The sequence below is a fragment of the Ochotona princeps genome, chromosome 31 (assembly GCF_030435755.1).
Source record: "Ochotona princeps isolate mOchPri1 chromosome 31, mOchPri1.hap1, whole genome shotgun sequence".
NCBI lineage: Eukaryota > Metazoa > Chordata > Mammalia > Lagomorpha > Ochotonidae > Ochotona > Ochotona princeps.
Window position 1 is genome coordinate 7793512 of NC_080862.1, and position 25917 is coordinate 7819428.

The window sequence follows — 25917 nt, forward strand, 5'->3', positions numbered from 1 at the left end:
AACTGAAGCTTTTTTATTAGTAAGATATCTTGGCAAACTATTTTCTAGTCAGTCCTCTGTCAACATTTGGTATTCATATTTTTGCCTAAACTTAGAGACCTGTTCACTCCAAATCTAAAGTCATCAGGCTGGTATAAATCTGTAGTTAGGTCTCTGAAAACAAACAAGAAAACAGAGGCAGCGGTAACAACAAGACCTTCTACATACTTTGTACCTCTGAAGAGGCCTGCTGATGATTTTACAGATCTTGTGGCAGGGAAGAAGGCAAACTACTATAAAGATCACAAGATGAAGGCTGCAAAATATCTTTGAACAAGAGACTAACTTTGATACAACAGCAAAGACTTAACTCTCTCACACACACTGGTGTCTAATCTCCTTTTACTTGGGGGGGGGTGAGTCATGCACATGGTGCATCTAATTTGGGGTCCACAGTTCACTGCTGTGAAAACCAGATTTATGGTTTGGTAGTGCTACAGTCCCAGCGTAGATATAAATGCCTGAATATGTCCTTATGACGTGAATAATAAGGCAGTCTACATTACTAGTTTCACTGATGGTCTCCAATTGTTCAAGAAAGCATTGTCTTGATGTAGGGATACAGTGCGTGCTTCCTAGTTGCTGTAGGAGACACACCCCAACGTTACTTACTGCTCCTGGCCTGCCTGCTGGAGGTCCCTCTCCCAACCACGTTGTGGCTGTCAGGATCCCTGCTTCCACTTGGCCTTCTCTCTGTAAGGTCAGTGAGAAAGAATGTAAATCACAGCGCATAATAGCAATGGCATGTTAAAACTTGAATTTAAGAAAGGAAAACCGAATAATACTGCTTGCTTTAGCATTCGGAATGTTGTTTTTCAATGTGCTGTTTAAGGAACTCATATATGGTTTTATATGGCATTTAAAGTTTACTTTTTCAGAGTAGAAGACTAATAACACATTCCAGCAACTCCATTAAATGCACTGGTGGGAACAGGGGAAGTGAAAAAAATGTCATATATTTACTTAGTCAAGGATATCCATAACAACCATTCCTGTATAAAAAATTACAGCAAGGGCATAATAGCAACATTTCAACACTTAGGGCAACGTGGGATATTGTGAACTTGCTCTTGTAGCCTGGAGCTAGCATAGTTATTAAACATATTCATTAAAAATATTTATTGAGCCCTGAAGTGCAGCAGATATCAAAATGACAAGGTCTACCCCAACTGGAAACTGAAAAACCACACATCAATTATAGAACTGACGTGCCACATCTTTCAGGGGAATGATCTTCCCTTTGAAGCTTTTGGTTTATCTTTCAGCAGACACAACTAATGGCCTGGATTCTAGAACATGATATTCTAGAAAATGAAGGCTTGAGTTGTCACCACAACAAGGGAGAAAGGATGCATCCATCCCGAGTTACAAAGGTCCAGCTTAGGCGCACAGATATACCAACAGCGTGGATCCAGCCAGCATGGATCCAGGGTGATGAGCAAACATCTCACCCACAGAAGTCTGCAGGATAACGGGGTATTCCTACAAAGGCAAGGGGCAGCCGCATGCCCAGCGCTGCCATCTGCTTCCTCACAAGAAGCTAAATGGTCACAGCTGATGAAGTCTCTCCCTGAGCTGGAGAGACCCCTTTAAGACAGGAAAATAGTCACTGCAGCCTTCAGCAGCTGGGACCAAACGCCTTGCAGCCATCCTTAACTCCTGTGTTCTTATGGCATACATGTGATCCACCTGCAAGTTCCCCCGTGCCACCTGGATAACACACACATAGACCCAAGCCACTTGTCACACCTTCTGCTGTATCACCCTGGCCCATGCCACCATCATCTCCCAGTTGGATTAGTGTTCTCCTGTTTCCACAGTCTAACACGCAGTGGACGAACTAATGCACCTAAGACAAGGTCATTCTTGTGTTCAGGACCCTCCAATGGTCCTTTGTGGAAGTCAGGATTCCTCTGCATGACCTGGCTGCTGGCAGCTCTCCAGCTTTCTTGTTCACTCCATTCCAGCCAGTCTGGCCTCGCTGTCTTTTAAAAATTACCCTGGGCATGCGACAATCTTAAAAAGAAAAGTCAATCTGAATTTACTGTTTTAAATTGTAGGCTGCTAGTGTCTGCTCAAACACAAGATAGAATTTTGGTCTGTTCCACCTCTTTCTGGCTGTCTTACTCTATGAGCAATGTTGTCTAGCAGATGCTCAGTGAGTATTTGTGAAAGATTCTCCCAGTATGCATCTCAACAGGGAAACTCTAATATTAATGCCAGTAAACCAAGGCAAAACAGAACCAAAGTGCTCAGAAACCATGAAAGTATTACAGAAATCCACATTTCTGTCTCTTAATTCCTTAAAACGACTATTCCACAACCTTTAAAAATTAAGAAATGTATTCCATGAAGTAAAATTCTTCCCATTGTACAGGGGTTTAAACAGTAACATCTTAAAATGTCTTTTGCCCAAAGTAGCATGAATCTAACCAGGACTAAACAACTTGAAGTCCTGGTTGATGATAAAAGAGCGATTGTAATACAAAATTAATTTAATTATCGAGTTCCAACAATATACCTAGTACATTTTACCACAAATGAAACACAAGATATAGACGAAACTCTAGAAGAAAAACAAAATACACTTGGGACAACCAGTGAACAAGAGAACTTCCCACACAATAATCTGCCATCTTGATATATCTTACTTAACATTTATTTAGCAAAGGAACAGGGAGCTATTCCGACAAAACAGAGTCCTACACTATGCTATATATGGCAGAAAATAGAAAAAAATAATCTAACGCTAACGTCTTTACAAATAATAAGTTGAAATCAGAAACATGAACACGGGCCTGCATATCGTGTCCTATGCTGAGAGGAAAGTAGTGAGTTCGGGTGTGAGGTGGCAGGCAAACAAAACTGTGGGCAACAGACGAGAAAGGGAGAGACCAATCTGGAGAACAAACCAGAGAAAACAGAAGGCGGACCTTCCCAGGGCCACGCAAGTCAACCTCAACAGCTACTAGCAAGCAATGCTTGACACCCACCAGTTCACAGCGGCTCCAAGACAGAAATTAGACATCAGGCCTGACAGGACAGTTACAGATACACGCCTTCCTTCCCTCCATCCACCAGGGGTCATGCCGAATGACAATGGAACTGGCTTAATCTGTGATGACTGAGGCCACGTGCCTGTTACATACAGGTTTGCCTATCTCCCCTCAAGATGGCCTAAGTGTCTTAAGGGACAATCGCTGCTTGCACAGGCTTGGTGGCACGTAGGAGTTTTACTACATAGTCCTGCGAGCAGGGGGAAGGCCCTGATGCTCTCTGCGACCCAGTGTCCTCTTCTGTGTATCTCAAGATAACACAGATGATGGTCTAGGATTCTACAGTACCTGTCTTAGAATCTATCAGGAAACAGGCTAATCTGCTTAGTATCAGGGTCCTTTAAGCAGCTTGACGATGTTGTTCAAGGGACACAATATCTTGTTTGAAGAACAAGAAACATCTGCATGCTTGATGATGCAGCCAATGGTGTGATTGCTGTGGAATGTTTATTGGGAACAGAAAACACAAAATTTCAAGAGACGTGAGAGTGAATCGTGGGGAGTCTTGGGTAACTTTTAATCTAAACACAGTTTATAGTTCTGTTTACTTGGGAAAGTCTCCTTTTTTAGTTCCTGACTTTAACAGCTATTTTCAAAAACAATAAACTTCTCTCTGCCAGTCTGAAGATGGCTTTGGAAACGACCCTATGTAGTATTATAGTTGTGTCTGTGAGGGTCATTATTTATGCAAGGCATGGGGAAAAATCTTAGTACAGAGGTAGAATACTTCATTTCCTGTCTCTCCAAAAGTAGAAACTGTAAACATACGCGTTTTTGATAAAGAAATCACAAACAGTTCTCTGAAAAGCCCCTGGGGAAATCATTTCAAGGTCCCTGAGGGAGAAGGGTGTGTTTACAATATTACCCCAAGGTCGGGGGACAGTTTCACACCTCCAGGATGTCCCTGGTGAGACAGGATCCCTGGGATCTGAGCTTGAAGAGATTGCGGATTCCAAAAAGCTCTCCTCGGTGCTCCTTGGAGCCCTGGACGGCTTCGAAGTATCGCTTGGCGTTCTCACTTCCAACCACGACACAGTGAAGTTGCTGGAACCAAAAGGACACAGAGCATTTTTGAAGTGTCTTCTCCAGGGGTATGTCAGGACTCCCGGCCTTTAGCTGGAGCAGGCAGAGCCCCCGAAGGCACGAAGCTCTGTTTTCCTGTCCCTGGCGGGAGCGGCCACTGCAGTGAAGCAGCAGTCTGCCCCGGCTCACTGAAGCCGAGACCTGTAAGCAGCCCCCTTTCCCTGCTGTCTAACAGCTGATGCACGGTTAATCTCAATGGCACAGTCTGTTTGACATACATATTTAATAAAGAAGAGCATGTGTTTTAGTATGCATCCTCCCTTATTAACATGAAATAAGATTAACTACTAATTATAATCTAGAATGATATATTACATAACATTAATATTGTATACAATATAAGCTAGCAAACTATGATTATTAATTATCACTAGCATTATAATGGTATAATAGGAACTATAAAGTTAGCAAGAACCATTGCTGTGTCACTAAAGTTGACAATCCTGTTGGCATCAAACTCTCTGTGAAATGAGGACACTGTCCACGAGCGGCAAGGCCCCTGTCACTGGTGCAGCAGCTCTGTGTCATGGAAACAAGTTCAGACAGAGCCCATGGACATGTGAGGGTCAGCACGGCGTGTCCTCTCCATCTGATGGGTATTTTTCTAAATGCAACACAAACATGTAAAACTGAACCACTTTCTGATTAATGCCTTAGACACTTTTAGATTTCCTGGAACAAACAAAGGGAGTATTCTGGGGAAAGGAATTTGATCAACTGCTGTGGAGATTAGCAAGAAGTTAACAATGACTGTGACCACATCAGAGTTGGTGTATTCTTTCACAGCTGTGGATGCCAGCGGTCTGACTTGAAGTCACAGCTCTCAGAGAGCCACACTCCTGGAGAGTCCAGGGGGCAATCCATCCCCTGGCTCTTCCAGCTGCTGGTGGCCGCTGGCACTCCTTAGGATGTGGCCACATCCCTCCAGTGTCTGCCCCTGTGGCTACACTCTCTTCTTTCTGATTGTGTCACATTTGCCTCTGCCTCTTAATCCTTTTTTCCTTCTCTCAGAATCCTTGTATCTGTAAAATCAGATACACAATTATTGACATGAGGCTGCATTCACAGGGTCTGGGAATTAGGACCTGGCATTAAGGGTCTTCATTCAGTTCACTTAAGTGTCTTTTTTTTGGGGGGGGAAAGAAATGTTTTCCTAAATGGTTCAACAATTATTTCGTTCTGGTATTCCCTTGCCCTTAAACATCTGACACACTTATCTCAGCTACTATAAAGGTTACTTGAAAAGAGGAAGTCTTCTTAGCAATGGGAGGGAGGGAGTTTATTCTGGATGTCGGTCAAAGCTTGGAGCTTGTCTTGCTTCTTTTCTTGTAGTATTTCTACCTACCGTTCCTGTTTGAGAGCCGACATCTCTGCTGCAGTGTGGCACAACTAGGGTAAGACTGTAGGGGTTAAGTTTCCTTGCTTTCTTACCAGTGATCCTTCAAAGAGAATCCCGTGGGCACCCCAGGACCCCTCCTTCCTGACTCTCAGCTTGGACAAACTTGCACCCACCCTTTTCAGCAGTCTTTCCTCTTGGGTCCTTCCTTTAGTCTGATCCCCACTGTCTTTATCTTTCAGAATTCCTTGCAATATCTCTTGGACCAATAAGAGAACTCTCTTGCTTTCTACCACTTTCAAGAGTTATTTCTAAAAAAGCGTATTTCTAGATTTTTTTTTTTCCCACCAAAGGTCTGAGGAACACTGGTGGGGTAGGGGAGCATAGAATGTATGCTCTATATGTCCCTTGGTTCAAATTTCACATTTAATATTTGTTCCCTACATGAGTGCCACCTTCTCTTTATTCGCATCGTAAAAAGTTGTGGAAACTTGAATTACCTCATCTTCTGAAGCCTTTCTCTTCAGTATTACTATGTAATACACAACAGGCCATTTTAACTCATTAAATGGGTCAGCTGATAGGTAAAAAGGAAGCATGTAGAGAAACGGTTTGAAAAAAATGACTACATGCTTGAGGAGACGCTCGTAGTGGTGACAAGTCTAAAATGATATTCTGAAAGAACAGCTGCTAAGAAAAAAAAAATCTAGCTTTTCCCAAGATTGTTTAAATGGGTTAGAAAACAAATACTTTTCAAATAGCTGTGCTATATCAAAGGACAAAAAAATTGAATGTTTTTTTTATAAAGCTAGATGCTATTAAACTCCCAAACTGCTATATATAATTCTATTTTTAGGATGAAGAAAACAGCATAAATTTAAGATTGGATCATTCTTAGGTTAACTACCACCACATGTGGCAGATGTTTGCTCTTAAATAGATGCCAACTGAATATATAGGGAGCAATTCAAATTTAACATTTATAGTTAAACTTGAACCTCACTCCACATCTTCTCAAGTGAGCAGTTATAAACCAGTAAATACTGTTTATTTAGCAGTAAATGGAGCAGTAATTGATATTCTAGGCTTATTAAAGAATCAACTCAGCTTAAGATGAAGACAAAAAGATCCAGCGCAGTCACTGGTGTACGCTGTGTTAGTTCTGTTCCTCTAATCTCATTTAACTGGAGCCATTCTGGGTCCCAGTTCTGGAATGTACAGTATCTCTTTTTAAGTCAGGGATCCCAGTCTTCTTTCTGTCACAGTACCCACAGAAAATGGTAACATGTGAACATCCACTTGGTGTGAGCAGAGGACAGTTGCCGAGGCTGTCCAGGGCACCTAGGACTATGCATGGCATACCACTGTACCTTGGCTGACACTGCGAGGAGGTATGGCCTACACACTAAGATTACTGACACTTGAGGGAGCTAATTGAGAGAAGGCTGGCCTAGGAATTAAGATGCTGCGTGGGACTACAGCATCCCACACTGTACTACCTGAGTTCAAGTCTCAGCTCTGGTCCCTGACTCCAGCTTTCCGGCAGGCCTGGACGGGGTTCCCAGTGTCCAGAGTTACCCGGCCCAGCCATGGCCACTGCAGCATCTGAGTAGGGAAATCAGTGGATGAATGTCTCTTTCTATATATAAAATGTGGAATCTTGGGTTCTATCTTGACCAGTTAAATCTCAATCTATTTTAACAAGGTTCCCAGTGACTCATACATATATTCCAGTGTACAAATCATTGCTTTAAGCAACTTTCAGTTCTAAAATTCAGTGAACTCTAGAGTGAAATCTGTTTTATACGGGTGTATTAAAGAGTATATGTCATAATCTTTTAAAATTTTAAATTTTACATAGTAAAATTAAAAACTCAGTTTTATAGGAAACCCAACTTCTGAAGACAAAGATTCACTTCTCAATTTACAGAAAAAGGAGAACGCACTTGCCTGCTTATAGAGCTGCCGTAAGTACATGATCTCTTCCACAGTTCCCAAGGATATCAGCCTGAGCACTTTAACATCTCGGCACTGCCCAATCCTGTAGGCTCTGCGCAAAGATGAAAAACAACAACAAACAAAAACCAAGTGAGGTAGCTTGAAGTCCAAAAGGGAGTTTCTGGACATTTGAAATGGAACATTGTTTAAACTGTAACTTCATTCAAAAAGAAACATTTTGTGTTTTACTATATTATATACTAATAATGTAAAAGTATAAATTCATATAGATAACTTCATTTCTGTTATAAACATCACTTCTCAATGTCTGAAATTTTTCCTAAATCCAAGTTTTTCTTTTAATGGCAGTCTTAAGCTCCTGAACGAATTGTTTCCAAAGGATTTCATTTTTATAAAATTCCCCCAAATATTAACTAATCCAGGGACAGAAAAGATTGATGGCTGCTAGAAGATGGGGGTGGGGGAAAAGCAGGAGGGATGGAGTATGAGGAGGGTACAGGAAAATTTGGGGGTGATATTTTCTTTCTTTCTTCCTCCCTCCCTCCCTCCCTCCTTTCCTTCCTTCCTTCCTTCCTTTTGTTTTTTTTTTTTTTTGAAAGCCAGATAATACAAAGAAAAAGATCTTCCATCTGCTGGTTAACTCCCCAAGTGGCTGCAATGGTGAAGTTAAGCCAATCCGAAGCCTGGAGTCTGGAGCTTCTTCTACGTCTCTCACATAGATGCAGGGTCCCTAGGCTTTGGGCTGTCCTTGACTACCTTCCCAGGCCACAGGCAGGGAGCTGGATGGGAAGTGGAGCAGTAAGGACCAAACTGGTGCCTATATGGGATAAGGGCAGTTGCAAGACGAGGATTTAGCCACTAGTCTATTGCACTGGGCCTGGGGTGATATTTTCATTGTATTGATTGTGTGATGATTTTTACAGGTGCACACATAGTGCTGGAACTTTTCAGTGGGTAAAAATACACTATATATTTCCAATCTATTGTATGTCAACAATGATAGAACTGTCTAAAAGCTTTAAACAATCTTGGGAGAGAGTGGTCAGTTTTCTGGCCAGTCTGTGATGTGTGAATTTCCTGTGCTCACACAGAGATTTTGGTTCAGTGGGCCTGAGTGGATTCTCTCAGGGCGCAGGGGCCTCATGTATTCAGACGTGTAGCACAAGTGCTCATGACAACTTCAGCCTGCCTCATGGCAACAGTTAGGTATGGGTCTGCAACCTACATCTTCTTTATGGGGCTTTCCTAGATGCTTCGAATGAAGTCACCTGTTGCCAAACAGCCCAGAGCAAAAGGGGTAAGGCCACACTACTTACATGCTTGAAAATGCTACAATTTGGAAGAGCAGTTATTTTTGAACCTGTCAGGCCACTCTGTGTGTTGTTGTAGTTGGTGTTCCTTCTCCCATTCCTCCTCAGAGGAATGATTGACAGAGGATGATGTCTCTTGGAGGTTGCCTTGGGTCCTGAACACGTGACATGCCCAGGGTGTTCACATTGTCCCTGGGGCCTGCAGAAGGAGAAGGCTTCTCGCCCTTTCTCCTCCACATGTGTTGGGGCTCTAACAAAATCAGAATGGATGGAAGGCAATGTCTTGTGGATGAGTGCCCTTGTAGGTCACTTCAAATCTTTATGGCGTCCTACCTGTCAATAGCTTGGAGATCGTTGGCTGGATTCCAGGTAGGGTCAAATAATATGACAACATTGGCACCAACAAAATTAAGGCCCAATCCACCAGCCCTGGAAGAAATAGAAAAGAATATATTAGAAGAGCAAAAACTAGCGTTCTGCCTGATTTTGACTGCCAAAAGAATATGATAATATTCATTAACATCATAAAACAAATTGAAACACACATGTACCACAAATGAAATATCCTTGGCATATTCTTATTCTGCCACTCTAGAAATAACCAACTTCCCTCCCACCAAAGATAGAGGCCATCAGATCCCATATAAATAGACTCTGCTGGTGGACATAACCAAGATAAGTATAATTATGTATACATTTTTATCTACCTTTCGACATGAAGACTCTACAAAATACACTTCAGGCTTGTAACAATGAATAGAGAGCCAAGAGCTGTACAGCAGGAAGATGCCACAGGCCCCACTCTCTCCACTAAGCAGACAGGCAAGAGAAAATGTCACCACTGCTCACAATATAATGAGTAACATTCTCCTGGACGCAGAGCTCCTTTCTCCATGTATTTCTCTTCTTGGCAGAAGCACCCATATACCCATTCATCAAAGCAAAATGCCATCTGGGCATCCTTATAGATGTTTTCTTTGTTATCACCATTTGTCTTCCCCCTAAAAGCTAATTTATATAAAGTCTCTTCAAAACTATCGGACGAATGGCTTTCTTCTGAGTCTCATCTCCATTCTTACCACTGACTGCCCTTTCTAAATCCGCTATGACTGTTTATTGCATTTGTGCAGGAGATCCTCAAAAACCTCACGAAAGATGCATATTATGAAAAAAGTATACATAGGTTTTGATTTTTCGCACAAAACACACTTATCTTTTAATTCCATTTTTTTTTTTTTACAAAACATTCTTAAAAATAACATTTTTCCACAAAATCAGGCCTCAGCAACCAGGCATTCTTGAACGTTATCTCAAGAACTGGCAAAGCACCCAAGGCTGCCTTCACAGGTATTTCTCTGCCCTTCTATCTGCCTGGAGGACCTCCACCTGCTCCACAAGCAGCACGGCTGGAGCCTGAATGAAATACTTATGCCTGGGCTTCTTTCTACCCTGATTTTGACATTGTACTGAACCCACCTGTTCACATTTCTAAGCAACTCGTCTTTCACTCCAACACTTTTTGAGTTGTAAGCTTTAAAAGAACAAGACCTGAGACCCGGTGTGATGGCTCAGTGGCTAAATCCTTTCCTTGCATGTACTGGGATCACACATGGGTACCAGTTCATGTCCCAGCTGCTCCACTTCCCATCCAGCTCCCTGCTTGTGGCCTGGGAAAGCAGTCGAGGACGGCCTTGGGACCCCACACCTGCACAGGAGACCAGGAAGAGGCTCCTGGTTTCCGGCTTTGGATCAGCTCAGCTCTGGCAGTTACGCTCACTTGGGGAAAGAACCAATAGACAGAAGATCTTTCTTTTTGTATCTCCACTGTGTAAATCTTCCTTTTTAATAAAAATAAAGCTTAGAAAAAAAAAGGGAGGGCGAATGTTTTACAGCTTTCCTTCTCCAAAACCTGCCACCTACTGGGTACTCACTATCTTTTCATTATCCTGCCTTTCATGACATTAACTCAAGATACCCTATAGTTAGTTATATGCGCAGCTCTTCCATGTCTCATAAGCCCCAGGTAGTTCTCTAGTCATTTTTAAAATTAATTAACTAATTAATTTTTTTCGGAAAGTCAGATTTACAGAGAGAATGAGAGACAGAAAGATCTTCTGTCTGCTGATTCACTCTCCAAGTGTCTGCCATGGCCAGAGCTGAGCAGATCTGAAGCCAGGAGCCAGGAGCTTCCTCCAGGTCTCCCACATGGGTGCAGGGTCCCAAGGCTTTGGGCAGTCCTCCACTGCTTTCCCAGACCACAATCAGGGAGCTAGATGGGAAGCAAGGCCACCCGGAGTAAAAATTAGTGCTCATATGGGATCTCAGCAGATGAAGACTTTCGCCACTGGGTACTGTGCCGGACCCTAGTCATTTTTGTACCTAAGCTGTTTGTCCCCAATGACCTTTACTGAAAACTTCTTTCTCCATTCCTTTCCAGTAAATCTTCTCTATAAAAAACCAGTTTAAACATGCCATTCATTTTTTTAACTTCTGAATTGTTAAATGCTTCATGGACTTTCACATACTGCTCCAGGAAAGTTTTTATTCTGTTATATTGCTATTCGGGGCAAAAAAAAAAAAAAAAAGAAAAAAAATGTCTGTAGCTCTTTTTGGCCCACAGTAAAGAGATGAAGACAGAGGAAATGAACAAAAGATCCAGTACCAAACCACATAAAGCAGCCGAGGCTGAGCCTATCAACAGGCAGAACAGGATTCTGATGGCTTATCTGAAAAGAGTGTTTCTCTTGGGGATGTCTAAACTCCTTGTTATGGGGCAGCCAAGATACGGTTTTATGGAATACACAGCAAAAGCAGCCGGCTTCTCCTCAGAGCTTGTCAAGGTCTGTGAGTCACGGTGTTGACCTACTGCGTGGCCCCCACATCACCTGGAAGACTTCCTTTTGAAGTGCAGTACTCCAAACTGACAGCTCTTAAAAGTGAGTAATTGTGAAAGCATTATGGTTCTAGTTGCGTGGCTTGCCTGGAAAACGCTTTCTAGCCACCTCATGCAAATCTACAAATTAGAATGAAGAATGAATCTGTGCCCAGTGTTCATACTGTGCCTGGGCTTTTGTCACTTCCAGGAAACCAAAAGTTTTGCCTTCCTTTAATTTGACTTGTGGTTAAGGTATACAATGGACAGAAAACTCTAAAGATGTATTTTTTATTTCTCTCGCTAATGTTAAATTATTTGTTGGTTTTTATTAATATGAAATTATTTACTGGTTTGTTAGAGTCATCTATTTAGCAGCCAAAACTATCAAGCATGACTCATTCCTCTCGGATGAAGTTCTAACACTGTGGTGCAATGCATTACATGTTTGTGGTAGAACTGCTGAAAAGGAACCTTACAGTACAGCCAACAATATAAACTACATTCAGCTTACTTTGTATGTAATACTTAGTAATGGCCACAATTTTGTTACTTGCTTCTGGATTTTCTGTATGATCTTTATAGTGGGTTTCTTCTACTTATCAACCAAGGGTGGGCAGAAGCTTCACACATCTTGTGTTTGCTACGTTGCTTGTTTGTATCAAAAAGCCACACAGAGTGATGGACCCGCACCTTCTAGAGCTGTGCAATTTTGATGCTCAACTCAAGACAGAATTGCAGTCATGACACAGTTCTCGGGCTGTAGCCCCATCAACAAGCCATGCTCCACTCTAAGTATACTACAAAAAGCATCCCTCACAAATTAAGCTTTGTTGTTATGTACAAAGTACTACAAAGAATCGAAATGAGAATGCTTTGAATTATTTTTTCTGAGAAAATAAAACAGACTCAAGGAGATACACTCGTGAGTTAAAAGTCTTTGCTATCAGAAAATTGCCAATACTCTTCAAGGTCACTTAGGAATTCAGTGATTGCAATAAAAATGCCCTGCCTTAAATAAATGGAATGAAATGATGGCAGAAAGCTCAGTTTTAAGGTGCTGATGTTTTACAAGAAGGATAAATCCAGAAAACAAAGGGAAGTAGGCATCTGGCCTCGCAGTTAAGACTCTGGTTGAGGAGTTCATGTACTGGAGTACCTGGGTTCAACTCTTAGTCTCTGGATTCTAGTTTCCTACTGATGCATATCCTAGGGGGCAGCGGACGACAGTTCAAATTACTGGGTTCCTGCCACCCGCTTGGGATAGGTGGAGGGCATTCCTGGCTCCCAGGCTCAGCCTGGCACCTAGCCCTAGCTGTTGTGGGCACCGAGGGAGCACTCATGCCAGTGGATCGGAACTCTGGCTCTCAAATTAAGAAGAAAAATAGGAAAGAAGAAAGCAAGAAGCATTTCAGATCGTGATTGTGAAACTATTTTCAGATCATGAAATATGTGATTATTTCAAATGAAACAATCAAATTGGGAAATGACATTTATCAGAACATAGAACAAAAAGACAAAATGTGAAATACAAGAGAAAAGTCTGAAGACTTAAGGAACCAATAAAGGAGTTCTAAGAATCTGACAATCTGGTATGCAATAGAGAAGACCGGAGAAAATGGAAGAAAGCTATTGTTAATGACTTCATGAAAGACAATTTCCCAGAGTCGAACAAGAACACAAGGCCCAGCATGATAAATGAACAAAGACCTACATTAAGACTCGAATATCACTGTGAAATTTCAGAATACCACAGAGGAAGAAAAATTCTGATGAATTTCCAACTGGCATTTGGGAAGTATTTAGTAACACAAAATACGACAACGCCTTGAAAGATCTCAGAGCGAAGGATTTCCAATCTAGGCTTCCATCATTCGCCACAGTAGCCACTCATTAGGAGGGTACATCAAGCATACTTTCTTTACTCAAAGATGCTGAAGGTGTGGTCACAAGACCTCCATATTTTTCTTTGCTTTTTTCAGGAAAACAAGGACACAACACTGAAGAGTGTGTAGCATCCGGGAAAAAGACTCATTCATTGTGGAAGCCCAGTGAAAGCAAGTCTGCACCTGGGGCTTTTCATCAGGCCCGGAGACAATCAGCCTGGATTCTAATCAGAAGACAAAAGGTTTCAGAATAAAGGATACAGAGCACTCCCGGGAAGAACGAGTGTGAAGGACACACCAAACACCAACGACTGCTACCAACAGCAAACGTGACCACTGCGAAGGGGAAAAAAAAAAAAACAAAAACCCCAAAAAACCAAAAGTCATGACCGAAGCACGAAGTCAACTCAACTGTGCAAACATGACGCACGGATAGTGCTGGAAGAGAGAACCGAGCTGAAGCTGAGGGCAAGCTGCTCTCCCTGCAGTGCTGAAAGGTCACCGTGTGATGTCAACAAATGAGGAGATAAATGAAGAGTCAGTTTCCTGGCAAGGGAATGGTTTCCGCAGTTACGAGGTGGCCGGAGTTTGCATGGGACCCACGTGACCCTCAGACCTCCAGCAGGATGTGGAAGAGATGGTGCAGATTCTGCCCCCGAGACCAAAGATGGATGCAAACCGGCACTTCTTTTCCTGATAAGGACAGGAGCTGCACCTGCTCCCGCATCAGGAAGGGTATAAAAACCTCCTGCACACTTCTTTGCGGGCCTTTTGTAATTTTTTTTAAGATTTATTTATTTTTATTGCAAAGTCAGATATACAGAGAGGAGGAGAGACAGAGAGGAAGGTCTTCCCGTCCAATGATTCACTCCCCAAGTGGCCCCAACCGCCAGAGCTGTGCCTATCCCAACCTTGGAGTCTAGAGCCTCCTCTGGTTCTCCCACACGGGTGCAGGGTCCCAAGGCTTTGGGCCGTCCTCGACTGCTTTCCCAGGTCACAAGCAGGGAGCTGGATGGGAAGCGGGCCCTGCGAGATTAGAACCGGCGCCCATATGGGATCCCGAGCGATACTTGTGTCTGCGTCACCACTGCACGCACGCGTGGCTAGCAGTTCTAAACCCCGCGTTCGGTCTCAAACACGGCAAGACACAGAGCGCTGTGCTTTCTTACATGGTCGAGACGAGGCAGACGTTCACGTCCTGTGAGCTGTTGAACTCCTTGACGATCTTGAGTCTCTCCTCAGATCTGGTGCTCCCGTCCAGCCGGCGGTAGTCCAGGCCCGCCGCCATGCAGTACTGCTGCAGCACGTCCAGCAGCTAGGGCAAAGGGACGGACACCAGACAGGGCGCCCGGCTGAGCGGTACACGCCATGACACAGGGGACAGTGCCAAAGCAGCAATGACTGTCACTCCCAATTTCTCTTAGAATTCCAAGGGGATGCAGTGTTTATCTCATCTCTGACCCATTTATTTCTTCCCATTGCAGTGAAAACTGCCTTTATTATTCAGCACTCTGATTTTTCTTTAATTGAGGAACTTTCGGCACAGCAGGTCAGACAGTAAGCTGGACAGTCTGGGACAGTCCCAGCCCCGCTTCACATCTCAGCTTCTTGCTGAAGCGCGCCCTGGCAGGCAGCAGATGAGCGCTCGAGCAATAAGGTCTCCGATTGAATTCCCAGCTCCTGTTCTGGGCCGGACCCAGCCCCAGCTGGTGCAGGCATGTGGGGAGGGAGCTAGTCATTGGGAGATCCTTCTCTCCCTACCACTCTGTCATCAATCATTTTAAAAATTGAGATTTAAAAACAAATGCGTTTATTTGAAAATCAGAAAGAGAGAGGGACCTTCCATCTGCTGGCTCACTCCCCAGATGGCCACAGTGGCCGTGGTAAGTACAGGAGGCAGGAGGTTCGTCTAGGTCTCCCCGGTGGGTGCAGGGGCCAAATCACTTAACCCTTCTGCCTCTGCCTTCCTAGGCACATTGGCACAGAGCTGGATCAGCTGGGACACAAACAGGTGTCCTAAGTGGACGCTTCACCTGCTATGCCACAATGCCTGTCTGAGACTTCATTAAAAAAACAAAAGTAGTAATAATAATAATAACAAATAAAATTACTGGCCAAATCATTTATTTGAACATATTTCTTTCTTTGTGCTGTTTTCTAAGTCTGGACATTTAAACGACTTATGGCATACCTTAATGATGAACAAGAACATTAAAACCAAGCAAAGATCTCTGAGTTTGCCATCTGCTGAACCACCCTGGCACAACAGGGACTGCAGTTCGTCAAGAGGGCAAGCGGTTCAGCTCCCTGCCATGTGCTGCCATGCGGACGGCCCGTAGGTCTCTCGTGGTTCCTGCCTGCCAGGGGAGAGCTGGGTCTGACACATACCTTGGTGGAGAAGGAGAAGAGGAGGACTTTATCTCTGTTCTTCCTGCAGTGATTTAAAAGCTGCTGGAGCACCTGGACACGGAGCACAGGAAGGACATCAGTGAACCGCTTCCCAACCAGAGCACGCCTTCTCCAGATGAGGCCACCTGAGAATGTCTTCAAAAGCATCTTTACACAATACGAACCTCAGCCATCCCTTCAAATTCCCTCTATTTTTCCTGAGAGAAATAAAGTGTCAGCTATTGTATTAAATGGCAGTCATCACCGTGTTGTCAATGAGGAGGTCAGGTTCCCAAAGATCTAATTCGCCTCGTCTGGCTTTAATTAAAAACAAACAAACAAACAAAAAAACCACACCATTTTAGATTGCAGGTCGCATTTAAGTGGATTGATTTAATCTCCAAAACACACTTTATTTATACCTACAACATGTTAAAAAAAAAGTGCCTGCGTCCCAGCCCAGCATGCCTTGTAGGAAGCATTTACATTGTCAAGATGCGTGTGGTTAAACAGACTCAACTGCGTCTAGCTTTGACAAGTCTCGGTATTTATTTTCTTAGAATAATCAGTCAGATACACACCTCTTCTCATTTTCTCCCTCTTGTTTCTCTATTTACAGTAAGTTCTGACTTCCAGATTTGATTTTGACCTCCAGATGCCAATAACCTTCCCCCACACAGGGAGCTTTCAAGGGGGAAGCGAACAGTGGACTGCCCTGTGCGGAACAGGAACACTGCTATTTTAAACAGCTGTTTCCACATCTGGCAGCGCCATGGAAAAGCAATCCACAGAGGGAAAAAGGAATTCTCTCCGCGAACACTTTCCAAATGATGAAACAAACACTGAAGTAATTTTATTTATTCAACGGCAAACATGCTTTTAAATAGAAAAATTTATGCCCAATATAAATAACATTCTTAATAAATGAACAAGAAAAGACACTGTGCTAACTTTGACTCCTACCCTGCAAGTCCTCAAAGACACATGTAGTTTTTTTTTTTTTAAATCTACTCAGAAAAACCAATCAAGTGGTGAATAAAAATATTAAAGGCCAGATAAACACTGCAATATCTGGAAAACATGTGAAGTTGGTTTTATTCGTAGTTAGCTGTATTTCTTAATTAGCTGATCCTACAGGAAATATATGCGTCTGGATTTTACATGATACATTAAGTTTCAATGACAGACTTTTTTTTCAGTTTATAGAACTGGAGGTACAGAGAACTCTCACCAACCCCCTGTGTCTATCACTTCCACTCCTCCTGCGTATGTTCTAGGAATATCTCTACCATGGTATTAGAAAACATATCAACCTATGATTTTTAAAATACTTGAGACAACTGATAAGCTAATAAGGGTACTTGACTGACTGAAGTCCAAGGCTTACACTGAGATCCACTCACAGTGCTGTGTGCTTTGACTGACTTGCCAAGGAACCACACCTACACTACACAGAGCAGTTTCACTGCCCTCAAAATGGCATCTTTCATCTCTTCCTTCTCCTTTTCCCAGAATTCCTGGTTTACTGTCCTAGTTTTCCCGAGCATCACACAATGGAATCACACAGAATGAAGCCTTTTTTAGACTTGCTTCTTTCACTTGGCAGTATGCAAATAAGGTTCTTTCATGTCTTTTCATGACTTAATAGTCCATTTCTTTTTATTGCGAAACACTCTTCAACTGTATGACTGACATCGCCTGTTTATCCAGCCACCTACTCGCAGAACGAAGCACTCTTCCATCTAACTTTGGTCAATTTAGTCAGATGGGCCTAAGATGAACAAGACCTTTGTGTGAGTCCAACAACACTGCATTAAGTTTCCTAGGGGTTTTCCTTTTTCTCCCCACTCACTGACCTCCAACTAAGTGATTATGTGGCATTTCCCTAAAGGAAAGAAATGAGAGCTCACAATGACATCAAAGCACCTGCTGCCTGATGCCCTGCTGTCCCTGCCGCCTGAGTCCCACAGCCAAGCATGTGCTGCGTCATGGCTGTCGGTACACAACCCCGACCCAGAGCACTCACCTTCATCTTCCCGCTGTATTTAGGGTCGGAAAGGGTTTCGAAGGCTGCATCTTTGCTTTTCCGCACAAAATCTGGGAATTTGGAAAACACTTGATCACATATCCTTTGGATAAGCGTCTCCTTGAAATAAACAGGTAGAAGACAAGACACATTTAAAGTCTGACACATTTAAATATACATAACTTGAAGCTGTTTATGAAAAACTATTTCTAATTAGAAGGAGTATGTTACTTTGAGGATTATGCTTTCTCTGAGTTAGAATAATAACTCGAAAATCTTAGTAACTTATACCGACATGTCTTTGATAAGCTCTTGATGACATGGCTAGGCTGTCAAATACTCTCAACAAAGTTAAGAGCACTACCAAAGAACAACGTTAAATTTTTATTTAATTTCAAAGTTACATTTAAATAGCATCAACTGTAACACCAACTATAAAATATAAAATCACTACTAAAAAAGGGCTTTAAAAATACTTTTGATTTATGCTATGCTCTAAAAGTAATAGATCAAAGGAAATGACTGCATTTAACCCAAAACTTTGAACTGAAATGCCAGTTTGGGAGGCAGGCATGATATTTAAGATATATATCTTTACAGCTTCTCATTTGACTAAGTAGGTTAGAGAAGTGTAACCATACACATTGTAACTGAAATAGGACTGGCATCAACTATCATACTGAATAATTACACCAAAGGATGTTAGGAAAAATAAATACATGGACAGTACGAGAGGCCAAAATAGAGTTACTATTTTAACTCAGACTTAAATCTTCCCAATTTGATTATGAACTAAAGTGAACATAGTCAAAACAGGCAAATCAATTTGCCTTTATACTTCACACAAAAACCTTCTTAAGGACCTTGGGTTAAGAAATGTTGTATCAACCATAAGGTATTTATACCAGGAAGGTCCCGTGCCAGCGTGGCAAGCCCTCACAGACCTGCTTGGAGGTGCTGGCAGCCTGCAGCAGGGCGACGTGGTTTGCCGCCTTCTGAAGAACTGTGAGGTAGCTGAGACACAAGGTCTTCACTGATTCACCGTGTGAGTTGGTCTGCAGGTGAACACACAGAGGGTGACATAAGAACAGGGCCAACAGGGCTACGCAGCCGTGGACCTCGCAGGGTGCACAACAGTATCTGGTGTCCCATCATCTTGACACAAAGAGGTCTAAATTGGCACTACACTGAATGTCAACAATAGCATGAATTCTTTTGCATAAGTTACTTTACTATTAGTAGATACTGAGACACTATCTGAAACTGAAATGAGATTTTAAGATGAATAGCTGAAAGGGGAAAAAAAAGGACTCTTTTTAAAATTAACTTTTTGAAATACATTTGAATATTGTACTTTCTGTATGATTATTATTTGATATTGTAAAATATTTTTGAAAACCATTACTTTTAAAAAAGTGTGGCTCTGAAGTTAAAAAACAGCTGTTTGAGAAAGAGCTATTTATTATTTTGTACTTACTCTGACCCTACAGCACAGAGTACTGGGTAAGGAGAAGCAAGATGTTGTAAAGACAGGACACTACATGCAATGCTTGCCTTGTAACAGCAGCTTCTCCTTTTGCGGCCACTCTGGCAGGTGCAAGGCTCAGAAGACTGAAGTATCAAGGCCACATCTTCTGTTTCCAGCACCGTTTGATAGACAGCTTTCTGGAACTCTGTCAGAGAACAATACACCATCTTCCGAAACAAAACCCCAGGTCATCATTAGTGTGTTCTTACCAGCCATGAGAATAGCCATCATAACACATATCCGAGTTCCTGGACTTTCATAAGCTAATGCTTTCCCCAATTCTCTAATATTCTTGGCTCCTCCTACTGCCCTAGGGTGTACAAATAATAATTACACAAAAAAACCTCTGTTTTTTAATCAAAAGGGTTCATAATAGAAAAAAGCTACATGATTTCCTTATATATATCTCAAAATATTATGGCACTTTCAGTGTTTATGCTAGCTTACTATAACACATTACCACAGCTTGGGCAAAGCAAAAACAAAAACAAAAAAACAGAAAAACAAAACAGAAAAAAAGTGATAAGGAAAAACAGAAGATTTTAGAATAAGAGCAGGTATAATAAAAGTACTTGGGCAACAGAAAAGTCTCAACCTTCACATAACCTAAAATTGCAAGTACAGTGTTTGAGTTTCATACCTTGGCCTAAGGTCCTATGATCAGTAAAGACAAGAATTATAACCACTCACCTAAGTGAATACTATGGCCAAACTGAACAAAATAATTAATAAAAGAATGCCACTAAGTGATGAGGGACACATGTCACCCTATTGTTTCTGGAAACACTGGAAACTGGTAAGGTTCTTCTTCATACAGCTCTGCGTCAGGAGCAGCATAAACAAACAAACAAGCTGTAAATGGGCTTTGAGCAATGCGAACAAGAGGGAACAGTCCCTGCATAAAGGTTTGTGCATATAGAGCAACATAACAGGAAATTATAGCAAAAAAGTGATACATGTGCTTAAAACACAAAGATGTTTATTAAAAAAAACATAGATTTTTTTTTAAAAAGTATGTATAAAAACACGAAGAATATCTAGATCCCAACCTTGAATATAAAAGTCCACTGTGTGCCCAGTGTGGTAGCCTAGTGGCTAACATCTTTGCCTTGAATGCACTGGGATCCCATATGGGCTCCAGTTCTAATTCCGGAAGCTCCAGTTCTAATTCCGGAGGCCCTGCTTCCCATCCAGCTCCCTGCTTGTGGCCTGGGAAAGTCGAGGAAGGCCCAAAGCTTTGGGACCCTGCACCCGTGTGGGAGACCTGGAAGAAGCTCCTGGCTCCTGGCTTTGAATTGGTGAAGCTCTGGCCATTGAGGCCACTTGAGGAGTGAATCAACGGTTTGGAGATCTTTCTCTCTTTCTCTCCTCTCTGTATATCTGACTTTCCAATAAAAATAAAATAACTCTTTTAAAAAGAGGTAAGTTTTCAAGGGAAAAGAAAAACTGACAAGAACTATAGAACTAAGCAATCGACATGAGCGCAGCTCTGCAGTTCTCACCCGATCCTCCTTCTTGGGCAGCTGGCCCTTGATGAGAGCCTTGGTCCGCCGGAGAAAGCAGCCGGCCATCTTCCCCGCGAGCCTCCGCATGGCCTTGCGGCCAGTAGCCAGTTCTCTTTTTGTCGCCGTGTGTCTCTGTCCATGTTCCACTGGGTCAGAAAACTGCTTCTTGAAATAGACCCTGCTGCCTAAAAGTCCTGGCACAGCCCTTCAATAAAGGCAGTAGGAAAAACACGAGGGCTTTACTAGGATATCGCCAAAGAAAAACCACCACACTAACCCCCCTGGTTACTTGCAATCACAAAACCAGAAGCCAATGAGTGGAATGTTCTTTCTGTTTTTGTCAGTTTCAGCCGATAAAGTGATGAGGAAGTTGGTAGGATGCCAGTGAATGGTTACTTCAAGGACCACGAGTAACACACAATGATGGGTTTCCAAAGGTCAACCTTTTGCATCGCATTTGCGATCCATGCTACCGTAAAGAGGTAAATGATTCTTTTCTTCAGGAATGGTTGGCAGACAGGGGAGCCTTAAGAGAATGGAGCAGTCAATCATTTCAAAACAAGGGCTTCACTCACCAGTCCATCACGCACCACAGCTCCTTCATGTTATTCTGGAGAATGGTTCCGGTGAGGCCGATGCGGACGCTACACTTCAGCGCCTTCATGACTTCCGTCACCCGGGCCGTTGGGTTCTTGATTCGGTGCGCCTCATCGACGACGACAGCGGCCCACTCCAGACTGCAGCGCAGAAGAGGACAGGAGACGATCAGACAGCTTTCCTTTGCTGCGCCATACAAGGCTGAGAGAACTTCACAGAAGGAGTAGAAGGCTTAGAAGGTTCTGGAGGATTTTCAAATTTGGGCTGATTTGATTAGGTTCTGACCTGGCTAGTTAAGTGGTCATGGATCTGGACAGTCCACAAAACATAACGTGTCTATGTAGAAGACTAGAAGGAGTAGATATTACATGTAATGATGATGGAATAAAAACTCTGATTTAAATATCATTAAAATGGTGATAAATACAAGACGAATAAGGCCATTGGTAAACTGGCAGCGATATTTACTTCAAGGACCAGGAGTATAATTTTCTAAAAATAACAGAGAGGCTTGTTTCTCTGATTCATATTACTGTCCCACTCGCAGCTCCAGCGCTCTTCTCACCAGCCCCGGGGCAGCAGGTGAAGGCTCAAGGACTTGGCTTCCTACCAGCCACGTGTGAGCCTGGACTGCGTTCCTGCCTTCTAGCTTCAGCTCAGCCAAGGCATGACTATTCCGGGGAGTAAGCCAGAAAATGGGAAATCTATCTGTCTCTCTTACAAAACTCTCTGCCTTTCAAATCAATAAAAATACATGATCTTTAAAGTTTTTTTAAATTTCAGACTGGTTTTAAAATCACAAAACAAAAATTATAATACAGACCTCTCATATACCCCACACTCAACTTATGCTACATTTAACACCCTACATTAACATATTTTTTACAATCATAGATCACATTCAGTTTCCTTTAAAGTCTTCATATTTCTATATTTTCCCAATTGAGATAAACAAAAATTAAAAAAATAAAACAATTCAAAATGTGAAAATCTAATTTAAAAAAATCAATTGCCATGCCATACCCCATTGATGTATACAGCTATTGTTAATAAAAAAAAAAAGGGTTGTGAAAATTAGGAGATGTAAACAGGGTTTGGCACAGTGGCACAGCAAGCTAATCCTCCTTCTGCCGTACCGGAATCCTGTGTAGGTACCAGTTCATGTCAAGGCTGCTCCACTTCTGACCCAGCTTCCTGCTAACGGCCCAAGAAAGCAGTGGAGAATGGCCCAAGTGCTTGGGACCCTGCATCCACATGAGGGAGACTCAGAAGAAGCTCCTGGCTCCTAGATTCAGAGGAGTTCAACTCCAGCTGTTACAGCTATTTGGGGAGTGAAAAAGTTGATGAAAGATCTTTCCTTTTCTGTCTCTCCTTCTCTCTGTAAATTTGCCTTTCCAATAAAAATAAATAAATCTTTTAAAAAGGAGAGATGGAAATACTAACCTGATTTGATCTTTATACATTGCATATTATGTTGGCTTATCATTTTGTAACCAACAAATACGTACAACCCAAATAATAAAACTAGTTGATTGCAGTAACTCTGAAACGAAATTAAACCAAAACTAACACTATGTAGAGTGTTATAAACAAGTCATGAAGCACAGGGATCAACACAACACGTAAGCTGGTAACACACTCTCTCCCACTACCTGTTGAGTTCCTCCAGACACAAGCGCAGCGTTTCATAAGTAGTTAGTGCAACTTCACACTTCCTCTGCTTTATACGCATCAGTTCATTGTCCTTTTTGTTACCGTGCAAAACTGTGACCCTGAAGTAGCCCCAGGTGTCCAGTTCATCTTTCCAATTGTAGAGGACAGAAAGAGGAGCAACGATTAAAAACATCTACAAGAAAAAGAAAAAAAAATGTTTTTTTAAAAAAAAAACCCAAGAGGTAAATTACAAAAGATCAACAGTTCCATTCTCTAATTTTGATACTCTAAGTTAATAAACGCAGCTAAGTGGTTATATTCTGGACACAGAAGACCTTCAAAAAATACTTCACGGCTTACTTAGTGTTTTGTTACCATTACGGATTTCTTTCTTTATTTGGAAGGCAGAGTTCGAGAAAGGGCAAGAGATACAGAAAAGTTATCTTTGACCTGCTGGTTCATTCCCCAAATGGCCACAGTGACGAAGACTGGTCCCAGACCAAAGCCGGCAGCCAGGAGCTTTACCCAGGTCTCCAAGTACTTAGGCCATCTTCTGCTGTTCTGCCAGGGTCATTAGCAGGAGGCAGGACCGCAAGAGGAGCAGCCAGAACGCCAAGTGCGGACGACATGGGATGCCAGCATCACAGGAGTTAGCCATGCTGCAGGACTACTTAGCTTTTTGTTAGGACAAAACAGACGCCTAAACTTGTCCAGAAGGAAAGCTATTTTAGTTCCTGCCCCACCAAAGTTGTTCAGAGATAACAAAGGAAGAATGGTCTATATAAGAATGTTATATATATATATATATATATATATATATCAGTTTAAAAATGAAGCAGAAATTCTATTTATAGTATCAACCAGAAAGATGTAATTTTTACTAAACTTAATGATTAAGACATAGTCATATAAAAATTATAAACTCTAACAGCCTGAAATAAGAATAGGAGCAAACTATATGGCTATTTTTTGGCATTTATATTATGATATACACGTATACAGGAGACATATATGTGTATATATACATATACATATGAGATATATAGCCTCTATATTATAGAGATGTTCATCCTCTAAATAAGCTGACAAATTCAATGTAATACCAACTTAAATGTCAGCAGGGAGAAGTTTGAAGGAATTTATTTTTTAAAAAGCTGAGAAAATCTGTGGAGACTCTACTGTCAAACATTAAAACCAAGAGCTAAGACACACTGGAAGGAAATTGAATGATCAAAGCAATAAAACAATGTTTCGACTCAAATATCTGCATGAGTTTATTTTAAAACTAGCTCTTCAAATTATTGTAGAAAAGAGAATTTATTCAGTAAATGACATTAAGACAATTGGCTAACCACCTGACAGAAAGAAAGCCAAATTACTAGACACAAAATAAACTCTAACTAAAACATTGTAAACCTACAAAATTAAATCACACTTTATAAAAGAATCACGGATTACTTTATTTGCAATTATAGACTATAAAGACTTTTCTGGGCATATATAAAACACTCAAACTATAAAATGAGGTTAACTATCCGCCAACTTTTAAAAATCCAAAATATTTCGAAAACTGACTCTGATACAGTAGTTAAGAAATATTTTCAAAACATGCAATACATGGAAGGGTAACATGCAGAATGTATGTATGTGGACTCACTAACATCTGAGGTTAACAACAAAAGACTAGATGTAAAAATGGCTTGTGATCGTCTGGAATAATACTCAATTTATAAAGAAATGCAAATAAAAACAAGTCATAATTCATAAATCTGAGACATAAATTTATAGTTTATTACTAAGGTAGATGAAAAGTTAGGAAGATAAAAAGTTATGCAACATTGCTGGTTGAATAAATTATTACAACTCACTGAAAGGACAATCTGATTCCAGATATCCACATGTAATATGAAAATACACATGATTCCACTATCACTTTCTACACAATTTCAGCACCAAGAATTTATCCTACATACAGAATTGTACAGGTTGCTGAAACTTAAGAATTTACTTACAGTAGATTCATATACAACATAACACTGTCAGTTCATACTACAAAGAGCTGAAATATGGTAAATAAAAGAACTGAAAAACATTTTTGCTAAAGAGTCATCTAAAGTATTCGGATAGTGCTACTGAGATTGCTAGAAAAATCTGCCTCCAGCACATTAATTATTAATTTTATATAGAACCTAAGAATTTACTCATTATTTTCATAAAGAGTGAATTTCAAACTAAACTTGGCATAAATCCAAAGAATCATCCAAGAATCAATACTTGAAATGCATAGTTTGTTTCTTTTACTTCAGGAATTTTTTCTTGGCACAAAACATCCATTTCATGCATTCTTAAATGACTCACACCTGAGAAGTTTTTGAACGTACATTAGATGTATCATATCACACACACATACCTCAATTTCATCACTCCTTAACTTATAATTTTCAACTGGTAAAACGACTTTTTTTCAAGGAATTCCAACATTAATTTTTCAAACTCTATTCCAACCCTTGGCATTAACAAAAAAAAAAAAAACCTAAAAGAACTTGTCTTTTCCCTAGCTACTGTGAGGAGTGACTCAAACATTGGTCCTGAAGAAAAGACCCCCACCATTTTAAATATCTGCTTCCCCTTTAGGTTCAAATTTTACTATCTGTCTTGCCACTGTAGCCTCGCAACCCT

The 25917-nt window shown here is 41.5% G+C and overlaps 1 protein-coding gene across 1 annotated transcript in view; it reads right to left on the reverse strand.

Moving 5' to 3' along the window:
- ERCC6L2 (ERCC excision repair 6 like 2) overlaps positions 1–25917 on the reverse strand; it is a 60322-nt gene that overhangs the window by 20656 nt on the left and 13749 nt on the right. The window contains exons 4-15 of the mRNA XM_058657356.1: positions 23238–23431; positions 21564–21725; positions 20986–21193; positions 19510–19650; positions 18900–19010; positions 17956–18075; positions 15930–16001; positions 14711–14856; positions 9117–9212; positions 7465–7564; positions 3987–4139; positions 652–732 (exon numbers count right to left, since the gene is read on the reverse strand). Coding sequence (XP_058513339.1) covers positions 652–732; positions 3987–4139; positions 7465–7564; positions 9117–9212; positions 14711–14856; positions 15930–16001; positions 17956–18075; positions 18900–19010; positions 19510–19650; positions 20986–21193; positions 21564–21725; positions 23238–23431 — 1584 coding nt within the window. The remainder of the gene's footprint in view (positions 1–651; positions 733–3986; positions 4140–7464; positions 7565–9116; positions 9213–14710; positions 14857–15929; positions 16002–17955; positions 18076–18899; positions 19011–19509; positions 19651–20985; positions 21194–21563; positions 21726–23237; positions 23432–25917) is intronic.